Here is a 23852-nt window from a genome sequence, read left to right as displayed (position 1 = left end):
GTTAGAAATGTTTATAGTAAGAACAGATCAAATGCAGGAATGATGGGTGATGTATAAAAAGTAGTTGCAAGTATTTTTCTCCTTTAATGTATTTCATACTTCCTTTATTGTATTAATTGCATTGAAAATTCAAAAGCATATTTTATTGACTAGAAGCCCAATTTATTTGTGGTTCATGGACTTTATTTCATTACCTTCCTATCAATGCCAGATATTGTATGTATTATGACACCATAAAGTTACGAGACTGTGGGCCAGAATTTCATCACTTTACAGTCTCTAATAAACACAAAGTTTAGAAATCAAGGTAAGTCACGTGGAATTTTGTGTTCCTTGTAGTAGATAAGTGAGTTGTATTTGTGATTTATTTCACTGCACTCATCTGATATTTCTGCATATTTGGGGTTTATTCAGAAAATCATCAAAAATTAAGTAGCTCTCTACCAGTTCTTTTTCTATTGTTAATTATTCCATTTCAATTACGCATTGAATTCCTAATTGGAAACAAAGCAAAAAAAGCTATGAAAAAAAATACTCTGGTGAAGGGGCACACACTACTCTTTAAGAACTTGGTTCATGGGTCTGATTCTTTCTCTTGGGATTGAGGAAACGGTTTGGCTGTAAAATCCCCATTAACCAAAAATGAGCAAAATTGCCTGCAGGATTCATGGTAGGTACAGCCTCGAAGAGTAATAAAAGCCTGTTTTAAATGAACTCTTAAAGACACAATTTAAGCCCTAGAATGGCTAGTCAGATTTTATGTTTATCCCTTTTGATTATACTTCCATATGTTTCTGGAGAACAGTGTCCGAAAAGTGGTTCATTAAAAAAATTGTACTGGGCCGGGGCAATTTGGGGCTTATTGACTAAATCCAGGGGGGTGGGGGTGACCTATCAGGTGGCCCGGAAGCAGCAAAGCATGGCAGACCTGTCTGCTCTGCTTCCCTGTGCCATGTGGCATGAGCTGACTTCAAAGACCCCAGTTTGGTTTAATTTAGTAAATACAACTCTTTGCATGCTTATTCCACACTGCCCCCTCCCAAGAATTAACTAGGATTTTGGAGAACCAAAGTGGACTTTGGAAAGAAAAGACACTCTACCGAGATTTAACTTATCTGAGTTGCTCCAGGAAAGCGTCACCATTTTTGGAGGTGGAATTGAATGGGGCCACATGCCTAAGTGACTTCCCCTAAGTGGAAGTCCAGTGAATGTCACTCTTTCTATGTTCTATTTCCGTGGTTTGCAGGAATATGTTGGTGCTTAGTATTTATTATCAGTGACATCAAACAATTTATTAGAGACCTGCTACATACAGAGTACTGTAAGGGACCTGAGCATTCGCAGTGCATGGAGAAAGAGCACAGGGGCACTCCCTGAGTGGGGAAGTTCTAAGGAAGGCTTCCCAGAGACTATGACCTTGAGCGGAGCCTCGAAGGATGAATTAGCTAGGCAAGGAAGGAGAGCCTGGGTGACCTGGGTGTCCTTGTAGGGGTGATGGAGATAGAGGGAATGGATGGGATCTGGGCTTTTCAAGAAGGGAGCAGCATGTGCAGAACCACAGGATGAGAGCTTCTGGCCGTGTCTGGGGGAGTTCTAAGTACAGCTGTCGGCAGTGGAGGGAGTAGGGGATTGGGGGGAGCAGAAAAGAGGATGAAGAGGTGAGTCACAGCCAGGCCTGGAGGCTATTTGAATTTTATAGTAAAGAACTGGGTTTTCAATCCTGGCTGCACATTAGATTCTTCTTCCACTTCCTATTTCTGGAAACTCTGACCCAATGTATCTGGAAAAGAAGAGTTAGGGGTAGGTACCTGGTCTATACCTCATGCAGGCTGTGCACCACTGGTTATTGATAGAGTTCAAGGATGTGAATGACGCCATCAGACCTGAAAGAGCACACACTGGCAGCTGGATAGGAAATGGGCTTGGAAAAGGCCCCTGTCACAGGCAGGTGAGACAGTCAAGGAGCATGCTGTCCAGGTGAGACATAACCAGCAGCTTAGCTGAGGCCAGAGTAGAGAGGTTGGGAAGATATTGGAGAGAGAGAATCTAGAAGGTGTGAGAGGGGCTTGAAGAAGGAAAGCATGGTTAGCATGCTGCAGGGTTGTCCTACGATAAAGACTGTCCTTTGACTGGGCCCGTAGAAGGCAGCTGCAGCTCGAGAGAGTGAAGTTTTAGCAGGATGGTGGCGGGAAAAGCCAGACGGCCTTGGCTGAGGAACGTAAGTGTGCATTCAGAAGCTGTGCAAGTTCACTGTGACAGTGACCCCAAGGCCCGGGGTGGAGTTCTAGGAACGAAGACAACCAGCTGGAAATGTAGGTCAGGGCGTGTTATAAGGGACTTGGGTGCCCAGGGGTTATGTTATTGGTAATGGGAAGATCTTGTTCTCTGCTCTTAGGCTAATACTAACACGAAAAGTGAGAGGATTAAGACTGGAAGGGAGAAACTAGGCACAGCTAAGGCTCGTTAGAAGGCCAATGCCATTTTTTATAGTCCTGATGATTTCTAACAGTTATTTTAACAACAGAATGATGAAAATGTGTGGTATTCTTTTTCCCTTGGGATAATGTGGCCACTGAAAAAGGTCGCAACTAATAGGAAAAATGAGTTTTATTGCTTAACTGTGGATTCAATTAATTTGTGTTCTTCCTGTTTCCATTGCCACGTGTTCTCTGAGTGGACTGGGCCAAGCCTCTCTTCAAGAGTAAGAATGTTAGGAAAAAATACTCTGAAGTTCTTCCTCGCCCTATAAATATTTGGCATCAAGAAATCCAAACATATACAAATGGAAAATGTAGCTAGTTTAGGCTCATTTTTATATTATTTTGGATGTAAAGAAGAATTATCGAGTTCTGTGTGATGGTTTAAATCAGGGTTTTTTTTAACCTTGCCCAACTGGAATTTTGAGCTGGTTAATTTTTGGTGTGCATTGTAGGGTGCTTTGCAGTATCCCTGGCCTCTACCTGCTAGATACCGTGTACCACTCTGCAGCCCCCAGCTGTGAGTGACAAAAATATCTCCTAATGTTGCCCAAAGTCCTGTAGCTGGGGATTGGTGTGGAAGGAAAAATCGCCCTTGGTTGAGAACTGTTGGTTTAAATATACTGTAGTGATTTTATCAGAAAATAACCACTTCGTCCTACTGTAGATTTTGTTGAAGCTTGTGGAATCTCAAAAGGAATCTCTTTTTATCACCAGAAGAAAACTAATGACTGTTTATAAATTCCTTGGCAGAAAGTTTATTTAAAATTAAAGAAAAAAGCAAAGCTACCTTACTGGTTGCTGTGTATTTACCTAAGTGTTCTTTTAACTATCCTACTTACATACTCTTTCATTTATTACTGGATTTACTATTATGGAATCTTATAAGAGCCAATATTGGCATTTTTCCTGGGCCATAACGTCCTCAATGCAAAGGACATCATGCTGTATAAAATGCAAGAGTAATACTACCAGTTTAGACCTAGATATAAAAATGTGAATTTCACGCAGAAACCTGGATTCTAGTGTTAGTTTCACACCTAATACTTTCTGATTTGGAGTATGCCACTTTGGTTTTTCTGTGCAAATTTTCTCATCTGTCAAATGAAAGAGATAAATTATATCATCTGTAAGTTTGCTTCTAGTTCTAAACATCAAAGCTTGAAATATTTATATTGTTTCTTTGAAAGCTTGAAATATTTATATTGTTTCTTTGGGTTGTTCCCCTGCTCCCATGATGTATATCCCAATGTGATGGTACCCAGAACATGCTCTGCAGGTCACCAATGGTCCGTGGACTATGATACTGATCTACAGTAAGCTAAATGCAGAAATGGAGAGTAACAATTAGAAACGTTTAATATAATTCAGCAAAATATTTTGTGCCTAATACATGGAATGATAAAATAATGGGCTTATATTTTGTCTCTTCTAAATTCAGTTTTTCTAATAAGTCACTTTTATTATATTTCATAAAAGTATCATTCCACATTTGATTAGAAAAACGAAAACAAGGCAGACTGGTCTTTCACTAGAGATAGTTTGAGAAGCATGCTTGGATATATGGTGACAGATTTCCTCTGCCTCTCTTTCTATCCTGGCCAATAAGAGAGTGTGAGTATATTCCACCTCTGGGGTTTAAATAAAAATAGGGCAAGATATTGCCTGTTTACAATTAGCAGCATAAAGGTGATAGCGATTAGAATTTATTTTAAAGAATTTGCCTAACAGAAAATGAGGTAATTTATTTCTGGCGTATACATAGGTTTACTTTGATTGTGTGTATATCCCAGTCTAGTCTTCATATAGCTCAAGTTAGTGTCTTGCATTAAGAGAATATGTTTATCTTAGAACATGAACCCAAAGAACAGTGAAAATATCCTTTCTTTAATCATCCTCTTCCCAAAAATCCTTACATATGAAATCTACTCTAAAGCTTGATATACTAAAGTTTCCCTAACTGATAGTTGGTGCTAGTGAGGGTAGGTGAAGAAGGAAAAGGGATAGATTACGTTTGCTAAAGAGATTTTCACAGACGTTTTGGAGTCTATTCAGTCATTCAGATTCATTCATTGTTTGGGAAAATCTATTACATCAACCCAGGCATGGTAGATCGACATGTAGACAAGGGTGGCTAAGCAATGCAGCACTTTACAATCTGACCCTCATCTGATTTTCCAGTATTATTGCCCAATCTTTTTTTTTTTTTTTTTTTTACATTGTAAAATATGATAGAGGAAAAAGGCTTCCAACTGAGAGTTATTTGAAGCAGAAAACACTGTTGGGTTCCCTGCACTGTGGACCAATTGTTCCAATACCTTTTATCCCACATAGACTGGAATAATCCAGAGAGCCAGTGCTATTCCTGGGAGCCCTTTGCACATGACCTGGCATTGCTTAGAAACAGTCTCTTAACCTGCCGTTCCTCCTGGCCTGTATGGGTTTTCAGTATTTTGCTCCAAAGCAAAAAAGGCAAGATCTTTGCCTGCCCTATTAGCAGTGAAAAATCACCCTTTCTTTCAAAAAAATTTTTTTAAAATTCATATGATGAAAATATATAACATATTCAGAAACTCCACTGGCAGACTTGGCAGGCGTTTCATATTTACTTGGATTTAACATGAATTGGATTTGGTTCTCTGATTTCCCCGCCTCCATCTCTCGGAACAAGTTATTTATTATCTGAGTGAGTCTGTGTTAGTGGATCAGACATGCACATGGCACGTCTCTTGTAAGTGCGTTTGTTCAGTAAGATTTATGCTAGCCCAAATTGTTTTATATTGGTTTTCATTGTTGAAAATTTACTGTCTTCATTCTTGGTTTGGCGTTAAGTATTTGCAGTATGCTAGGAGTTCCTGTGGTTGAACATTTTATCTCTGTAACACATCGTGCAAAGGAAATTAAAAAATATATGGTGAAAGCATTTCCTTAATGTGTTTCCAATCAGCTGTGTACTTTAGTAATTTGATTTGTAGGAGCTAGAGAGAAGAGTGTTACTGAGCTCTTTTTGATCATTCATAATTCTTTGGGAATTCAGATCACGGTTCTGAGTTTATGAAAACATCTATTGAAATTTTTTAAAGTCCTTTATTATTCTGATTGAATGTCTTTAGAGAGTTTTTTTTTTTTTTTATTACAACAGTATCTAAAAGATGTCATGGAAGGAGGTGAGACTCCTCTCTGTGTCTTGGACAAGAAAAACCTGTGAATTGAGGTTGATTAGCTTGCCAGAAGTCAGTCATCGAAATAGAAAGCCGGGCCCTTTTCTTTTGGCACTGTTGCATGTGTGTGTTCTGTCTTCTGCACTTTTTGGGTTAAGTAAACAAGACTATTATTGGTAAATCTTTTTGCCTCCTGGGCACCTAAGGATACAGTGACTATAGGCATAGCTAAGTGCATCTTCCCAGATAGCGTAACCCACAGCATGGAAGGTGTTATTTGTACAAACTAACATAAGACCTGGGCTGTGATCTTCACACCATTATTTATTTGGCTTTCTCTATAGGAAGTCAATCTAATTGGATTGTTTTGTCTTTGGAGGATCTCTGGCCTTTGACTTCTGTTTTGGCCAGTGAGTTAGTATGTGGTAATCTGTACATATGTAGTTTCAGATTTGCTTAATCTAATTTACTGCCTAAAAGTATAATAAAAGTGAAATATGAAGGCATAGCTTTTAGAACTCTGGAGATAAGAGTTGGAAGGTTTTATCTAGCGAAGACAGTAGCTTCTTTATGAGTCTTAGATGGGTATAGAATTTTGTAATCAATTCCTATATTTTAATTTTCTGCTTTTGTTTCCTACCCTGTTTTAGACTTCCCTCTTGATCCTCAGTAGTTTTGAGTTCATTTAGTCTCTTGCAAGGTCCCCTTTCATGGTGGTGTTTTTCAGCTCTGGTTCTTCTCATACGTCGTTAGGCATAAATAAAGTTATGAGTTTGTGCGTTTTGGTCATGAGAGTTCATCAATCTGTGGTTTTCCATTTGAAAATATAGTCCCCGAGGTTAATCTTCTCAGTAGTCAGAGAATTAATGTAAGTGAATGCCAAGTGGATGCTTGGAAGGCTTAGTTGTGTTTTGGGGAAAAATAGACAAGGAATATGGTGGCTCCTGCGATCACTAGTCTTGGCTTAGAGGACATAACTTCTTTTGCTCTAAAGATAAAGGAAACCCACATTAATTCTTGGCCTTTCTTCCTGCTTCTGTGTTTCCTGTCTAGGTTGCACCTATGAAGGAAACACCTATAATAGCTCCTTCAAATGGCAGAGCCCAGCTGAGCCCTGTGTCCTGCGCCAGTGCCAGGTAAAATTCAACTATTTTACTCTTCAGTGGAAAGGAATCCATAGAGTCCTCTTTCTGACAACATAGGACAAAACCCCCCAAAGGCAAATGAAAATGAAAAACAAATGAAAAAGCAACTTTATCCTTGTACATATTTATTGTGACATTCACCATAACAAGGCAGGTACAGGATAGACATTGTGTAGGCCTTGCTTCCAGAAACATACAGCAGAATTGCTCACCATCGTCAAATTGTGCCTGGAAATACTCTGGGAAGATGCATATGTCCTTGGGGAAAATTCATGTCTTCCTGTGAAGTCATCTTTGAGCAAAACACAAATTCCTGTTAGCAGAAAAGAGGTATTGTTAGAGGATATATATTTTCCTTCTTTGATTTAAAAAGATTTTGAACTGGAGCCAATTTGTAAACTGTATTAAATCGAAGCAATTAGTATACTGTAACTCAATGATTTCAACCTGACCAATTTAGGAACCACCAATTTAGCAGCTAAGGCGTTCACTGTGGCTGATCCTTGCTGAACTCTGAAAACAGCGGGAATTTCACCTCCTCTAATCCCTGCAGATATTAAACATAGCAAGAAAAACCAAAGGGGAAATGGAGAACCTAAAATTTCAAACTTGTTTTCTTATCTCTATATAGAAACTCTGTTACAAAATAGTGCTCATTTAATTTGGATGTAACTTAAAAATTCTTCTTTGTAGAGAAGGTGCTGTTAAATCATTTTATCCCTAATCCCATTTCACTGTCCAAGGATGTGCTTTTGCATTTAAAGGAGACTGAAAGGTTGCATAGTATTGGATAATTCTCTCTGCTCTTAACTGAAGCATAATGACATTTCATTTATTAAAATCTGAATTTTACATAGCCATGTTCTTTATTACATGCCCATAGTAGGCATATTCATTCATGAGACTTTCAGTTATTTATTCTGTTAAATATTCAGCTTATTAATGTAGGAAATCTAAGTTATATGCCAAAATAAGCAGTTGGTAGAACAGATACAAATAATAGATTCATTAAATCAACAAATATTTGCTTTTTTACTCCAGGTTATAGGTTTGATCTGTCTCATGGTACAACAAGACAAGAGCAATGAGTTTTAATAACACCAAAAGCCCACACTTGTTCCACCCCATCCCCACCCTCCCTCTCGTCTTTCGTGGGGGCACTCTGAAAGCCATGGTTACAATGTTTGTTAAACAAGTTAACCACGTTACCTTTGGGGTCTAGTGTAAGGTTTCTACACAACAGTCAGAGGCCTTGAAGATCCTCAAGTTGCATGGACCAGAGGTGAGTTTTGCTGCCTTTGGATGAAGACTTTGTTCAAATTAAATGGAAGCCGTTCTGCGGGAGGGACTATTTTGTTGGCTGAATAACACGTTAAGCCATTATCAGTTGTTACCACTGACACTCCTATTGCCTGTCATCTTTGGTCACTGGCCACTCAGCAGGGCTCAGAGGGAATGATGCAGAAATCTCCAGTTATTGTTGGAGGAGATCTTAAAGCCTTTGGAGTCAGGAGACGCTGAACTGCAGAACAAAGCACAGAAAGAGGATGTTACCTACCAAAGAGGAATTTTGCCTTTCATTTCTCCTCCTTTTCTCAAACTTCACCTACTCCCTACTAGCTAGTGTGATATCATTCAATAGGCAGAAAACCAACCCTCTGTGAAGGGAGCCACAGAGGCTGCCCCTCTGCTCAGCTGCTACCTTCCCTCTCAAGCTTGCTTGCTTCCTTCTTCAGGGAATGAGACCTCATCTCAGAATGCAGGAAATGGTCACTTTCTGGCACTTGTCAGTGAGGTGTTCTTGTTCCTCCACAGAATGAAACAATTGCAACCTTTTTTGCAGGCTCCTCTCCTCTTGGGGCACAAAATCAGTAAGAGAGGAGACAGTATAGGGCAGCTAGTGAAATATGGGCTCTATACTCAACATAACTTGCTACTTAACCTTGGTACACCTCACTTTTACCTCCTATGCAGTGGAATAGTGCTGTCTCATAGGGCGGTTGTAAACAGTAAGCCAGACTGTCATTAACAATTCTCTGGTAGAGTGCCTGGGTGGATTGGATACGACTGGGTACCAGACAGATGACAGGGAGTCTAATGATCTGGTCTATTTCCATTTGACTTGAATTCTAGCATATTTATTTTTACTATTTATTTTTATTTGTATTTTTTTTTTAGAGACAGGGTCTTCCTCTGTTACTCAGGCTGGAGCATAGGGGCATGATCATAGCTCACTGCAGCCTCAAACTCCAGGGCTCAAGCGATCCTCCTGCCTCAGCCTCCGGAGTTGCTGGGATTATGGTGGGATTATGAGCCACCACACCTGGCACCTGTCATCTTTCTTACATGCTCCTGCCAAAGGAGTTCTGATGGTGAAAAATTTACCTTTTTATCCCTGCTTTTAATTTCTTATTGCATGGAAGGGGAAAATCTGAAGATCACAGAGAGGAAATTCATGGTGGGAACTAACCTGAATCCTCCATCTGGATTGCAGAGACTGGAGGGAAATTGATCTTGGGCCATACACAGCTTTTTGCATTAGTTCAGTTATATAACTAAAGCATGGCTCTCTTTTTGATGTTGTATATTGCTGGTATTTTGGGAGTTGTTTTTTTCTTTCCCAAATGTGACATAGACCACAATAAATTCCCCTGGGTGTGGAAACCTCAGGCCCGACATGACATGAAGACATTTAGGATATAACCCTGCTCTTTGGGTGGAGAGAATGTGGCAGCAGACATGGTGAAGAAAATGACCCAGTTGTCAAATTGTTACATTTGGTTCCAGCCTGTTGTACCCCTCCCCTTAAAGCAAAATTAAACAAAGTAAAATGCAAATCCATTTACAGAATGGGTAGGGAATCTGAAAAAAAAAATCCTTCAAGGCCAACTCTGAAAATTAATTCAAAAAATATTTCAGTCGACATTAATATTAGCGTCGCAATACCAGGTTGCAAATGACTCAGCTGATTTTATTATTAAGACCTAAAAATCTCCATTTTGACATATAGAACATGAACTTAAAAATCGCTTTTTTTTTTTTTTTTTCTCATCTCTTCATTTGGTGCTTGAGGGAACAGAGACGCGGGCTCTCTGTGAGTGGAGTGACGTGTCTAAGATGGAGGAGCTTTTCTAGTTATTTCTAGCAGGTTGGTAAGGATTTCGCATCTCCAGTGCTGGTCTGGGCTACGACGCTTGTACTCTGTGCCTCAGAATTAATGACTTGGAGTGTAATAATAATAGAAAATGCAGTAAGTATTGAAAACTTCAAATAATTGTGAATGAGCAGCTAGACTCTGTCAGGTACTGACAGCAAGAAGGTTTAAAAAGCTAGATTTAAAAGGAAGAAAGAAATTAGGACCAAGGAGAAAGAGTGAGGACAGGGAAAAGAACAGGCGACAGGATTAGCACGCTGAGTTCTAAAGCGTGGGTGGGGCGAGCTGGGATCTTACCTCACTGGTGCCACTCACCTCTGGGCCTGACACCCACCGCCGCGTGGTGCTTTTTGCGTTCTCTTCTCCTCCCTTGGTCACTTTCCAGAAGTGGTACCTCGGTAGGGGGGGAATTCTGAGCTGACACTTTGCCTGTGGCGTTCTGTTTTTCAGGAGGGCGTCGTCACAGAGTCTGAGGTCCGCTGCGTTGTTCACTGTAAAAACCCTTTGGAGCATCTGGGATCCTGCTGCCCCACCTGTCCAGGTAACGTCCTCAGGATGGGGAGGCTGGAGGGCTCCCTGGCGGGGCGACACTGTGGAAGTCGCTCTGTGTTCTCTCAGGAATGCGTGATTTCCCCCACCCCCAGCCCCTGCCCACCAGGCTGGAATTTTCCTCACTTTACATCTATGCACCTGACGGGTTTAGAGAGCACACTCCTTTGCATAGAAACGTCCGGTTGGCCTCCTTGGCGTGCCCGGTACAAATGCAACGTGCTGGAGGTCTTGGCATGCGGGTCCTCCCGGCTCGGGAGGCCTGCTTTCCACTCCGCAGGGCCACAGGTAATGCTTATTTTGGAAGAAAAGGCTGTGGCTTTCCCTTGCTTCCAGAAATGTCTTTTTACTGCTTCATATTGCAATGCCTTGGCCAGAGCTCGCTGTGGTGATGAGGTGACCAGATGTTTTCTGAAAACCGAGAGCTGTGTCCCTAAGCGAATTTAGCTTAGGGTTTTGCTGGTCTCAGTTTTTGGTGTAGTTCAGCGAGTTGGACCCGCTGTCTGTTTTGGGGGGCCCTGATTCCTAGCTGACAGCAAAGGGATCTTTTCTTTCCAGTGGCTGGAACGTTTCCTCTGACTTTTCCGAACGGATTGCAAAGGCCTTCTGCATCTTTTCTTGCCCTCCCATACAGGCCTGGGGATTTTGAGGCAAGAGATTTTTTTTCCTGATCTCTTAAGCCACCGGTCGATAGTCTCAGACAGGTGTTCTGCGTTTTGGGTTTTCTCTGAGTGCTTTTCCTCATGGGTGGTGATACTTACAACTACTACTTTGCTTTCGAGGTTAATCTCCAAAGGACCTTCTGTTCTTGGAACCTTGCAGCAAGTGGCTAAGGCACCACAGTGGGACGCTCTGTGAAGACCGGCCCCCGTTCCTTTCCCAGGCGCCGGCTGCTTTCCTCCATGGGGTCCCCAGTGCACACTAGAGCTGAGTCCCTTTCAGAGTTCAGCCTTTTCTCACCCTTGAGTGACAAGGACAGCCAATTTCCACTGCTTCTAACCTTCCTCAGCTCCCCGGGCAGCCTTTATTTAGCTTCCTTTTCACACTGGGATTTCTGCAAAGCCTGTCTTGTTCGATGAGCTTACGTGAAGGCCAAAAAGTTGAAAGTAAAATAATTTCTTTTCCCCATAATCCAGTTGTTGGGTGTCTATCAGAGTTTGCTTGAGGACTTTTTTCATCCCGAACGTATTGAATGGCTTGTATCGGGTAACCATATCCTTAAATGCCTCCAGGATCTTTATTAAGTTAGATCAGCAGTTCTCTGGGCTGCACGAGAGAATCACCTGGGACCTGGGGAGCGTTGAAAACTGGATCTTGGTGCCAAGGCTGCATCCCAGATCAATTCCATCAGAATCTCTGAGGAACTCCAGCGATACAGGTCTCCCAGATGATTTCTGTATACACGAAACGTGAGATTGATAACATAGCAAATTTTACATGCCATACAGATTTAAAAATTATCATAGCTCTTAAATATGAATTCAGCTGTGTTGAGTGGACCGTTGCTTTATTGACACAGAATCAACTCAGAGCCCCCCCCCCACTCCCAGCCACGGGGCCCTTCATGGAGCAGCAGGCCTGCAAAGAGCACTTGACACCTCCCACTGTATATAACATTCTCCTCACCTTGGAGATAGTCATATTTTCAGGCTGCCTTTGAAACTGTGGGTACACAAACAGCAGAGTGAATTTCTTTCAGCGAGCGAAGTTATCATATCTGAGCAGTTGCTTCTTTCACTCCGTTTTTTTGGTCGAGTTCCCAGGAGGGAAAGGGCTGAGCTCCGTGGCTGCTCACATTGCAGTGCTAAGTCCTCACGGCCGTCCAGAGAGGGGTGAGGTGGTGTCCACTGTTCACACAAGAAGAAATATGGCGCAGCGAGCACAAGCGCCTGTCCGTGGGCTGAGAGTGAGCAGTGAGGGCCGAAGGTGCGGTTGGCACCCAGCCCCTCCTCCCTCCCTGCCGCTGTGCTGTGCTCGCCACCTCCCACGCTCACGCACACCATGTGAGTTGTTCTGCTTGGGTCCAAGAGCAGTGGGAGGCAAACCTTCTTTAAAAGTTTGCATACCGGTGCCACACGCTAGCACCTGGCCCCTGGGCCGTCTCTGTGCCCTTAGTTATGGGGTCAGGAATCCACTTCGCTCTCTCTCCCTCATTCCCAAGGCCAAGCTTTGGGATGCAAATTGGAAGATTCAGAAGGAGTGCCCTCCAGGATTGTCCCGTCTTGGGGGAGAGGGAGGCCTTGAGCGAGTGTAGATAGGGAAAGGCAAGGGAGGCTTCGGGGTATTCTCCTGGGTAAACCAGAAGGACAGGCATCTGTCATTGATCAGGGAATGGTATTCCGCATAATGACAAACATGTACAGCCTGTGGTCAGTGTCTTCCTGAAACAGATTCCAGAGCATTCCTGGTCGTCTGCTCCTTCCTTTTTGTCTGACTCTTTGCTCAGGGCTGGTGGATTTGATGGCAACGGTTTGCACAGAGTTTTCATTTAAAACAAAATCTGTGTGACAGAATATGCGGTTCAAGCATATATGAAAGACTTAAAGACATTTCGTTAGAAGTGTCCTTTAAAGAGAGAAGACTGGGCATCTGCCATCCTGACAGTGCTGGGATGCAGCCACTAGGAGGGACCCACGCGTACCCAGTCTTCCCGTGTCGCTGAGAATAGCAAGGAGGTGGTGGATGGCTAGCTCTGAGTGTGGGTATCAAAAAGATCTTACTCCTGGGGCCTTTTTATAAAACCACGGTTTCACTTGGCAGTTCAACTGCAGGCTCAGTAGCATTCGTCTGCGTGTCTTTTGTTTGGACGAAGGGCTCCGCATCTAGCTGTGAGCTGAATAAGGCCAGTGGCCAGCTCAGGTGGGGGTAAGGCTCCTTCTCCCTTGTCAGGGACCCGCTGTCCAAGAGTTTGGTGGCTTCTGCTGACAGCTTTAGTTAGCAGGCCTTGGACACTCATTCTTGGGGGCGTGAATTAGTCCTTCGCAAGAGCCAGCTTTGCTAAGCTTTGCCCGTGGCTAGCTGTGCTTCCAGCACTGTCTACGGTGAGGAAAGTGACTCAGCTATCCTGGCCAAGCATCTCCTGTGGCCTGTGTGATGTGGGGTTCCTGTCCAGCCTGTGCCTCGGGTCACCTGTGACCTTTCTCTGGAATGTGGCAGTGTCCTGAGCATCTTTCTGAATAGGGGACACGTCCTGGGTTTTGATCCTATTAGTAGCCAAGCCAGGTGGGGGCCACAGCCCCTTTCACACAGACAGGGCCAGGCTGAAAATCGAGTGTGGCTCCTCTTGCCCTGCCTGTGCCCCTTCTCGCCCTTGTACCTGGCACTGTGCACAGGGCAGCAGGTGGTTCAGAACTGAGTTTGAATCCAGGTCTGCCACCTGCCCGCTGGGTGAATGACATCCCCTCTCTGAGCTGCGTTTTCCTCTTCCGTGGAAAGGGTGATGAGAGTCCCTACTTGGTAGGATCACTGGGAAGGTGGAGCCAGGTCATAGGGTCTGCTGGCGGCTGTGCTATTCCTGGGTCCTCATCACTTGGCAGCCTTAGCGTCCTCTGCCCTTGAGCTTGCTGGTGACTGCTCTTCTGTGGCCTTTCATCTGCCCTTCTGGCCCCTGTGGCATTTGGTCCTCTGGCAGTGGTCAGCACGGATACTGTGCAGCCCCCAAGACTCACTGTGCGGCTCGCTGCGCTGTGCTGCTGCTGCTCTCCATCGGGCTGCCCTGGATTCCACTGTATTATTTGTTTTCCAGCATCTTTGGGGTTCCTGGTCCCATGCCAATCTGTGCCTTTTTTTTCTCTTTTTTTTGCCATGCAGCAATCTCGTCTGCTGGTTGCAGATGGCAGGGTGCAGGTGGGGGTGGAGGTGGGAGATGGATGAGTAGTGGACAGAAGGGTCAGGCCAGGCTGAACAAAGGCCACTGCCCTAATTCACATGCTTCTCTGCTTTCCAGGCTGTGTGTTTGAGGGTGTGCAGTACCGAGAAGGAGAGGAATTTCGGCCGGAAGGAAGCAAGTGTACCAAGTGCTCCTGTGCTGTAAGTCCTGCTGTGGCTGTCCCACGAGTGTTCCCTTCAGGCTGATTGCTGCTCACACTCACCGAGAGCACCCCTGATCTCCACGGTCTCCCCCGCTCTGGGGAGAAACATCAGGTCTCTCCTGATTTGGGGCCAAAGGAAACACTGATCCACTAGACTCCGCACTACTGCCATTCCGGGCTGGGTAAATTCTCTGTTGTGGGCTGTCCTGTGCATTGCAGGATGTTTGGCAGCATCCCTGCTCTCTACCCAGTAGATGCCAGGACACTGCAGTTGTACCACCAGCCATGTCTGCAGACATTGTCCAATGCCCCTTGGAGGGTAAACTCGCTCCTGATTGAGAATCGCTGCTCTAAAGAGTGAGGGAGAGAAGTTGATTTTTCCTCCACCTGCCTCCTTCTTTGGGAAGACCATGGTGGCTTTTCTGTTCCTTGGGGGCAGGGCAGCTTCTTGCTGAGGCAGCCACTGAGCTTTTTAGTGTAAATGGGAAGCAATGGGGATAAGCACAGCTTGCACACCTTATTCTGATGGGTGAGAACCTGACCTGAGGCTGGTCATTTATAGGAGGACAGGAGGAAATTGCCCCACGTGGTGGATCAGCGCAGAGGAGGGTTTAGTGAGATGAAGCCATAGACTTCTAAGCATTGTTGGCTTTTAATCCATCTAGTACGGATAGCTTCAACATGCTTAGGAATGAAAAAAGAAACTTGGGGTGCGTTACAATTTTAAAGAAATCTATTTTATTCCTGGATTCCAAATTTAGGACAAAATCATTGGTGGTGGTAGTGGTGACGGTAGTGATGGGGAATCTAGTCCTAACCAGCGGCTCCAAGGTATTTACACTAGGGAGTTAGTACAACCATGTATATTTTAAGCCTTGAGTCTTTGTAATAAAGAACATACATTTTCCAAGTCACTTGTGGCTCTGTATACATCTCAGAGTATGAAAAAGAAAATACATGGGGAATTCTAAATCCTAATTTCGCCAAAGCAGAATCATGTATGGATCATCACAAATCACAGCAGTTGTTTCTGTCTTTCCTACAATCTTTCCTCCTCCTTCCTCTAGGAGCACATGCACCCAATGTGCAGTGCCCGGATTAGAGCAAACATGACCAAGGGTGATGGTTTTGTATAGGGGAGAAGGAGGAACACAAAAAAGAAAGGAGGAAGAGAGAGGATGTGTATATATATATATATACACACATATATATATATATATATAAGTAATAGTTGGATAGACATATAACATGTAATATCATATATAATATACATCATGTACATAATATACATAAAAGCTAAAAAAATAATTTACTAATGAAAATGAACATGAACTAGCATATTTCAACTCAACTTCCATGTTTTTCATCTCTTGCTAATTATAGCTAAATAGCTTTATGTATTTTTTTATGTAAATGATTTCTATTTGTCTTTAAATATCTCTCACTTATCAATTTTATTTCTTCCATATTGGAAGCTGTAAAGTTTTCTGATAATTTTTTAAAATTAATCTCATTCTTTTGGGAGATTTGAGGAAAAACAAGGCATATTTCAATAGGAAATTGTAAACGTGTGCATGAATGCATTGTTTTTCCGATAGAGGTGTGTCAGGGCCAGGCAGCTGGACCTCCCTGGGGAGGAAATTTGGAAGGTGGCAAGAAGGACGGAATGTTCCTGCAGTTGTACCAGTGGCAGTCCCTCCGTGTCACCCAGGCTGGGAACTGGAAATGAGCTCAGAGGTTATATGTGCAGGGGTCACAAATTCAAATGTACTCAAGGCATTTTGATTTCATATGTTTTTAAACACAATGCATGTTGAATGAAGCATACCTCATGGTCAAGTTCAGGCCCCTGGAAGTCCTGGTTTCATTTTTGGTTGAAAAAATTAAGATCTAAAGATTTTTGTCACTTGCCCAAGTCTTCCTGCTTAGTGAGTTCTCTCCAGACCTATCTATTCCTTTCTTGTATCCCTATATTCTAATTTCCTGCATTCCTATATTCTTTGTAGTTCTCTGCATTGCCATCCTCAGCACTGAGAGGACAACTAATGGCTTCGATTATGTTCCTGGTGTCAGTCTTTAGACTCATTGAGCAAACGGAAGAGAGGATGGAGTTCTTGCTTGAGGATATGACATTTTTGTGTGGCCTTGTGTGTGGGGAGGCTCATATGAGCAGTTTTTCTTTCATGAACACAAAAATTTGAGGTGTAAGCTTTCTTTTCTGTAGCTTGTTATTTAAAATAACTTGGTTTTTAATATTCTTTCAATTTGCTATCTTTTGATGTAGTGCACTAAAAAAACGTAATGTCTTGGCAGCAAACAGCCCTGTCTTGAGAGTGGTAACTGTGGAGCTGTTTGCTTTAGAATGGAATATTCCAAATGTATGGGCTGGCTCTGTAACTGTGAGGCGCAGAGTTTGCCAGCGTTGCCCTGGCAGCAGGCTTGGAAGCTTTGGCACGTAAGGTGCGTGGAGGTGTGAGGCCCCATCCTGCTGAGTGAGAGGGCAAAGCTGGAGAAGGGCCTTAGACAGGAGCCGTGTGAGGCCAAACGCTGTGCTCGGGAGGTTACGGGGAGGGGCATTTGGCAGGTTAGTTGCAGGTTCCCCTGCACAAAAGAACTGTGCATAATAACTAGTTGTGCTTTGGAGAAAAGGAAAACATTAATACTGTACATAAATATACAGTAATATACAGTAATACTGTATATCTTATATACTTAATACTGTATACAAGATATAAGCACGCTTATGCATTTGAGCATGTATATAGTATTTATGTTCATATGTATTTGTATGTGTATATATCTATATTTATACTTGCATATGTCTGTACACATGTATATACAAATACATACAAACATGTCTATAAATATAAATACAAGCATACACATTTTCATGTCTCAGTTAGGATTCTCCCAGAAACAGTCCCTGAGGCAAGTATTTGTGTTCGAGTAGTTTATTTGGGAGGTAGGGAAGACTCCAGTGGAAGAGCGTGGAGGTGAGATGAGCAACGAGAGGCAGCCAGTTGAGCAAAGTTAACCAAGCGCTGTGGCCTGAATGTCTCCAAAAATTTATGTGTTGAAACTTAATCCCTTGAGTGGTGGTATTAAGAGGTGGGACCTTTGGGAGGTGGTTACACCATGAGGTCTCTGCTGTCATGAAGGAACAAGGGTCCGTACAAAAGGGATTGAGGGAGGGGGTTCATTCCTTTTGCCCTTTCATCCCTTCTGCCATGTGAGGACTCAGCATTCCCTTCCTCTGGAGGGTGCAGCAATGAGGCCCCATCTCGGAAAACCTACCGGTGCCTTGGTCTTGGACTTCCCAGCCCTCAGAACCGTGAGAACTAAATATTCCTGTTCTTTATACATTGCCCAGTCTCAGGTATTTTGCTATAACAGCACAAATGGACTGAGACACCAAGTGAGCTACCATCACATGTGACCAGAGCTTAATCCTGCTGGGAGAATCTGGAAGCCAGAGTAAAATTCATGCTTCAGAATTTTTTCCACCTGAGAGGGTGAAGAGAGCTGAAATATATACACACCATCTCCAATCAGTCATTGTCTGAGGGCTGCTCCCAGGGAGTGTTGCAACATTTCCAGCCTGCCATTGAAGTGGGGAAGTGGCCTTTAGCAGCAAGAGGAAGCAACACAAATGTACATAATTCTTGACTTACAATGGGATTACGTTCTGATAAACTCATTGTACGTTGAAAATATTTTAAGATGAAAATGCATTTCATATACCTAACCTACTAAACATCATAGCTCAGCTTAGACAACCTTAAATGTGCTCAGAACACTTACATTAGCCTACGGTTGGGCAAAACCATCTAACACAAAGCCTGTTTTATGATACAGTATTGAATATCTCATGTAATTTATTGAAAACTGTACTGAAAGTGAAAAGCAGAATGGCCATATGGGTACTAGAAGTACGTTTTCCACTGAGTATGTATCACTTTTGGACCACTGTAAAATCAGGAAATTGTTAAGTCAAACCATTGGAAGTCAGGGACCAAGACTGTATTGGCATTTAGAAGTCTTGCTGTGTGCACTCAAGTCGTAACGGGGGAAGGATGTGGGTGGGGCAGCAGCAGAGCCACTACAATATACATGTGTATGTATATGTGTACATATATGCACATGAACATTACACATTAATGTATTTGTGTGTCTGAATATGTATGCATAATGTGCGTACTCATATATACATACACACATGCTTGGAACACTAGACCACCCATCGCTCTCTTATATCTCCCATCCTTTGCTCATGCTGCTTCCCTGCACAAAATTTTTCTCTTCTCTTTGTGCACCTGGTCCTTTCCCAGTCTGTTGTCACCACCCCACCACAACTCCCAGAGCACCCAGTCCCCCAGGCAGGAGCAACAGTTTTCTCATTTGTATTCCTAAGGCTTCCCAGCTCACACTTTACTAGCTTACCTGCCACCTTTCCCTCCCTCCTTCCCTTCACATGCGTACACACACACACACACACACACACACACACACACACACATGCTTCCAGGTGGGGCTTGCCCTGTGGGATCACAGTTAGTAGTCTATCCTCCTGCACTCCATGTTACGGAGCCACATCTTCACAGATTTGTCTTTTATCCTCAGTGTTTAGCACCTCGGGTGCTCAGTGATGTAAGCATCCTTCTCTTTCTTTTGCATTGCTATCTTTTGACGCAGTACAGTGGGAAACAGTTGTGTTTTCTCTTCTGTACTGTGACTTCTGCTCTTTCAGGCTGGCCAGCCTGTTCTCGCCTGGGAGAATGACTAGTGAGCTACCCCACTGCTGTTAGCTTGCTGTTTGCCTTGGAGTGCACCCTATGGACACGTGTGTGTGTGTGTGTGTGTGTGTGTGTGTGTGAAGCATCTCTCGCGTACATTCTCTGTCTCTGGTGGATGAATTGCCAGCTCCTTCGTGGCATCCCTCACTCTTCAGGGAACATCATATATGCCATGTGGCTTGTATTTTCAGCCCAACCCACTTGGTTACACTCTTCAAATTTGTGAAAATCTGTCTCCTCATGTTTCTGTGACGTGGTGACAGAGGGGCAGGCCACCAGAAAAACACTTCATCTTATTGAGCTGGATTCCTAAGATAATGAGACAAATGCCTTACACATGATTTGACATCCTGACTTTAGCCGGGCAGTCTATATGGCATTCCAGACGGTTGAGAACATGATAACATAGCAGGATTATCTGGACAGGATTTCACAACCTCTTGCTTTTACCCATTCCAGAAGCGGGCCGTCTAACATTTTTAGGTGTGAGTATCATCGTGACTCACTTAGAAAATGCAGTGCTCTATTATCACTTGTTAAACTGCACCATCCTTATTTACCCATTTTATAAATAAAAGCGCCAGGAGAACCACTTCTCCAGTCTGGGTCCTAGTCAGGGGAGCGACAGCTTGAGTTCCTAGTCTGAGTCACACTGGAGTGCATTCTTTGTGGGATGTGTTCAGTGTGAATAAGTTCTATATCCGTTTCAAAGTGGAAAGAGGATTGTTTCCTAAGACTGAAGGAAAGAATAGTTTATTAAGTGTACTGCACATTGATTAAAGCACACGTTGGCTTCCCTTTGAGTGAAGCTTAACTTTTCATTGCCTGCCTGGCTATGCAAACAGATTTATGTGCCTTTGTTCAGTCAAATTTTCAGGGAACAGGATGGTGGCAGTTGGCACAGACACTTCTGTAAAACCTATCTTAAGGTCGTGAGACTAAAGACCAAGGTGCCAATGAGGAATGTTTGTGCGTCTTTTTACCAAACTATTTTAAGAACCCTATGGGCTCAGAGTTCTTGGAAATTGCTTACAAGAGGGAGTATAGCCCAGAGTTGTAGGACACTCTTAACAGAACGGCAGGTCCTCAGTCTGTAAAGCCAGCCAAATTAACTGGCCAAGATCAATTACTTTCGCTGACAAAGGCGTATTAAGTTCAGAGGATTTTTACCAATAAACATGGCTTGTTAATGGGCTGTCTGTGATGCGGGAGCCGTGCTTTATTGGCTCTTAGAAGCCCTGTAGTCCATAAACACCTTTGCTCTCACTTACACTTTAGATATTGCAAAGTGCTGTCTCCCAGGGAACTCGAGACGCTGAGGAAGGGTATTTGGAGAAAGTAAAGAAAGTGGAGATCTGCACGGCTTCCCGTTGCTCTTAGACTGAATTCCGGAAGATGTTCTGCACAGCTGGGTGGGGTCTGGCCTTTGCTGACCTTTCTGGCCTCATCGCCGCTCCTCTCCTTGGTCCTCTGTGCTCTGGCCTTCGACAGAACCTCTCCGTCCTCGCCAGACCAGGGGTGGCCCGCACTCAGGAGCCTGTTAGAAATGCAGCATCTCACCCCCTGTTCCAGGCCCGCTGAAGTCAAGTCTGCAGTTTAACAAGATCCCCGGAGGATTCATTTGCCAAATAAAGTTCGAGAAGAACTGGACTAGTGTCTCATGGCCTTTACCTGAGCTGCCTTTTCTTTTTCCTCTCCTTTCTTCTCCTCCCCTCGGCCCCCGTGCCTTGGGGCACCCACTCATCCTGCACTTTGAAGCCCAAACATTTTCCTTCTTCTGGAGGCCTGTGATGACTCCAAGACTAGACCACTTCCTGTCGGTAAACCCTTTCCTGGCACCCCATATTTTTTACTTCCCAAACATCTAAAGTGATTTGTGGTGAGATATTTTTGTTTAGTGATGATTTTATTCGACTCCATCCATGAGGGTAAAATGATGGCTGTGAATCTTCAGTGCTTGGCACGTGATGTGTATACATACTCATTGCTGAATTCATGAACAAATGGATGATGACTCGTATTTTCCTTTCTTTCTCACCTGCCTCTCTTCCCTTTTTCCTACTCCTCCCATCCACCCCGAACGTTTTGTGTTTACCAATTCAGCAGGGAACAGAGATGCATGTCATCATGAATGAGCTCAGAAAGGAAGATGGATCTATGTTCAGCTGCTGTAGCACTTCATAGAGATTGCTTGATATGGAATGTGTATGACTTCCCTGGGGATGTCTTGTTGGAAAAGTGTTCCTAAGCCTCAAAAGATTCCTACAACTCCTGGTGGCAGGAAGCCCCAGTGGTAGGAAGCAGTCACCAATGACTGGGGCTGTGGCAGAGCTTTTAAAAGAGAGTGCAACCTGTTGCCCACAGAGCTGACCTTGACCTGAAGTATGAGGGAGGCATGTCTGAGCTCCTCCTCCTCTGGTGAGCTGAATTGTACTTCTCTGTACTGGGAAGCAGGGGATTATCTCATCATTTCTGTGGACATACGATGCCACGGCAATCCAAGTCACAGATTCCCAACCATGCTTTATCTCCTTTGTTGTGGGAAGTGGAGATTCTCTATGCCTGAACCTTCTCTCGTGGCCTCTGCCTTACTTGCAAGAATATGCGCAATTTGGTGCATTTTAGTCATAAGCTGTCATTATATCTTCCCTGTCCACGGGGAGAAATTTGGCTACATCTGGGCAATAAATTGGAGAATTGAGCAATTATTGAGCAAATTAGATCAATGTGGGCAGTTTATCTAACTATCTCAGGCCAAAAAGCCTCAGAGGAGTTTTCGAAACTAGTCTGCAATATTGGTGTAATCGCTGCAGTGTTCCATTCTGCGTCGTGGATGCACCGTCACCCTGAGGACAGAAAAGTTTTCATTTTGAACAGTCAATTGAAAAGAAAAGGTCATTTCTTCCAGGGCTGGATAGCACTTCGAGGGGCCTCCGACTTGCTTGAAAAAGCAGCTGGTGTTCTGCTTGTTTTGTGGCTGGATCACAAGGCTGCGGAACTCGGTGTTTTATGTTAGAATGAGTCTGAGGAGTTGTGATCTACCTGTCAGCTAAGATTTCTATTAAAAGGTCTGCTAATGACATTCTCATTAGGCTGAATCGATACATGTGCAGCCATTGCTACGCTGTGTTGCATTCTGGCTTCTTGAATGTGCCACCAAAATCACCTGTTTATAAGCCAAAGCTGTGTTCATTGCCTACCATGGTCATTACCTCAATAGAACCTTAATAGCATCTTGGAAGGATGCTTGGAGGGCAAAGGTGGGCTATCTGTGAGGTTTTGGGGGGTCTGGCTTAAGGTGGGTCTTTCAATATGAGGACTTGATTTGGATTGGGAGAATCTCATACTGGTTTAGAGTTGTTGGGAACAGCGAGGCATGTATTAAAGCACTCATGAGTCTAGCTGAGTTATCCGTGTTACTAGATAGTACTTTCAGCAAGTCGAGTACTTTCATCAAGTTCCTGAAACTAACATGGGGCTTAATTTTTTTTTTTTTGATATTAAAAATATTGGGAATAAATGTTCTGTATTTTAAAGCACATCTCAGCCCTGATTTATGTGTTTTCAGGACAAATCCTGAATTGTAATCCTCATGGATGTCTTTATTTTTGTGGCTTACAAGATTCTTTATGATTATTTCTTTATATATAATGTGTAGCTGAAGCATCCTGTAAAGTTATTTTTATACACAGGGAGCTGTCCCCTTAATAATGAGCACAACAGGGAAAATAGTTGGAAAGGAAGTTTCCTGTATGACATTTGAGAATTTATATGAAAACACAGAGTCTGAAAAGAAATCAGCAAATGATTTATTTACAGAGGAATTATTAATAATAATAGCTATGAATACTGAATTTGTACTTTGTGCCAGGCACACATAATACTTTAATGCTAATTTTCAAAATTATCCTGAAACCTAGGAGGTGTTAGCCTCTTCTTTGATGAAAAAGCTGAGACTTTGAGAAGTTTAATAGCTCGCCTAAGGCCAGAGAGTAACAAAAACTGAAATCCTGAACTGCCTGGTTATAAAGCTACATGTTAGTTCTCCCTGCACCAAGCAGTGTAATTTTGAGATATTATCTATGACAGTAGACCTTTGAAACTGGAAAACGCCATTTGCGTCTACGGAGTGAAGAATAACATGCCGTTTTGAGGGAGAAATAAATAATGGTGATGTGAGCATCCAAAAAGAACCCCAAATCTTGTGCAAGAAATATTAACACAGTAAAAAGTGAATTATACTTCCTCTCTCCAAAGTTCACAAGTCTAAGCAAGTTTAAACTCATACCAGATTTCAGCCTTGGGCTTTCAGCCTAAGCGTATGTCACCAGGATGCCAGAGTGGACTAAGAACATGTATCTGTTACCTCACATCAGTTGGGGAATGGAGAGACTATGATCTATAGTGCAGCTCCTCACCAAGAAATTATGAATACACTAAGAAAATGTGATAGCTTCTGGGACAGAGCCACCCTCATTGTCTCTGTTTCCAAAGGTGGATAGAAAATAAATGTTTACCTGGTGGGGCCCATCTATCCCTTGT

General features: G+C 43.2%; 1 protein-coding gene across 2 annotated transcripts in view; it reads left to right on the top strand.

Moving 5' to 3' along the window:
- BMPER (BMP binding endothelial regulator) overlaps window positions 1–23852 on the top strand; it is a 242643-nt gene that overhangs the window by 48887 nt on the left and 169904 nt on the right. For both annotated transcript variants that reach the window (XM_020289902.2, XM_020289901.2), the window contains exons 4-6: window positions 6692–6774; window positions 10388–10478; window positions 14433–14515. In XM_020289902.2, coding sequence (XP_020145491.2) covers window positions 6692–6774; window positions 10388–10478; window positions 14433–14515 — 257 coding nt within the window. The remainder of the gene's footprint in view (window positions 1–6691; window positions 6775–10387; window positions 10479–14432; window positions 14516–23852) is intronic.

The sequence above is a fragment of the Microcebus murinus genome, chromosome 9 (assembly GCF_040939455.1).
Source record: "Microcebus murinus isolate Inina chromosome 9, M.murinus_Inina_mat1.0, whole genome shotgun sequence".
Taxonomy (NCBI): Eukaryota; Metazoa; Chordata; class Mammalia; order Primates; family Cheirogaleidae; genus Microcebus; species Microcebus murinus.
The sequence above is the reverse complement of the archived record's forward strand: the minus strand, read 5'-3'. Positions and strand labels throughout refer to the sequence as shown.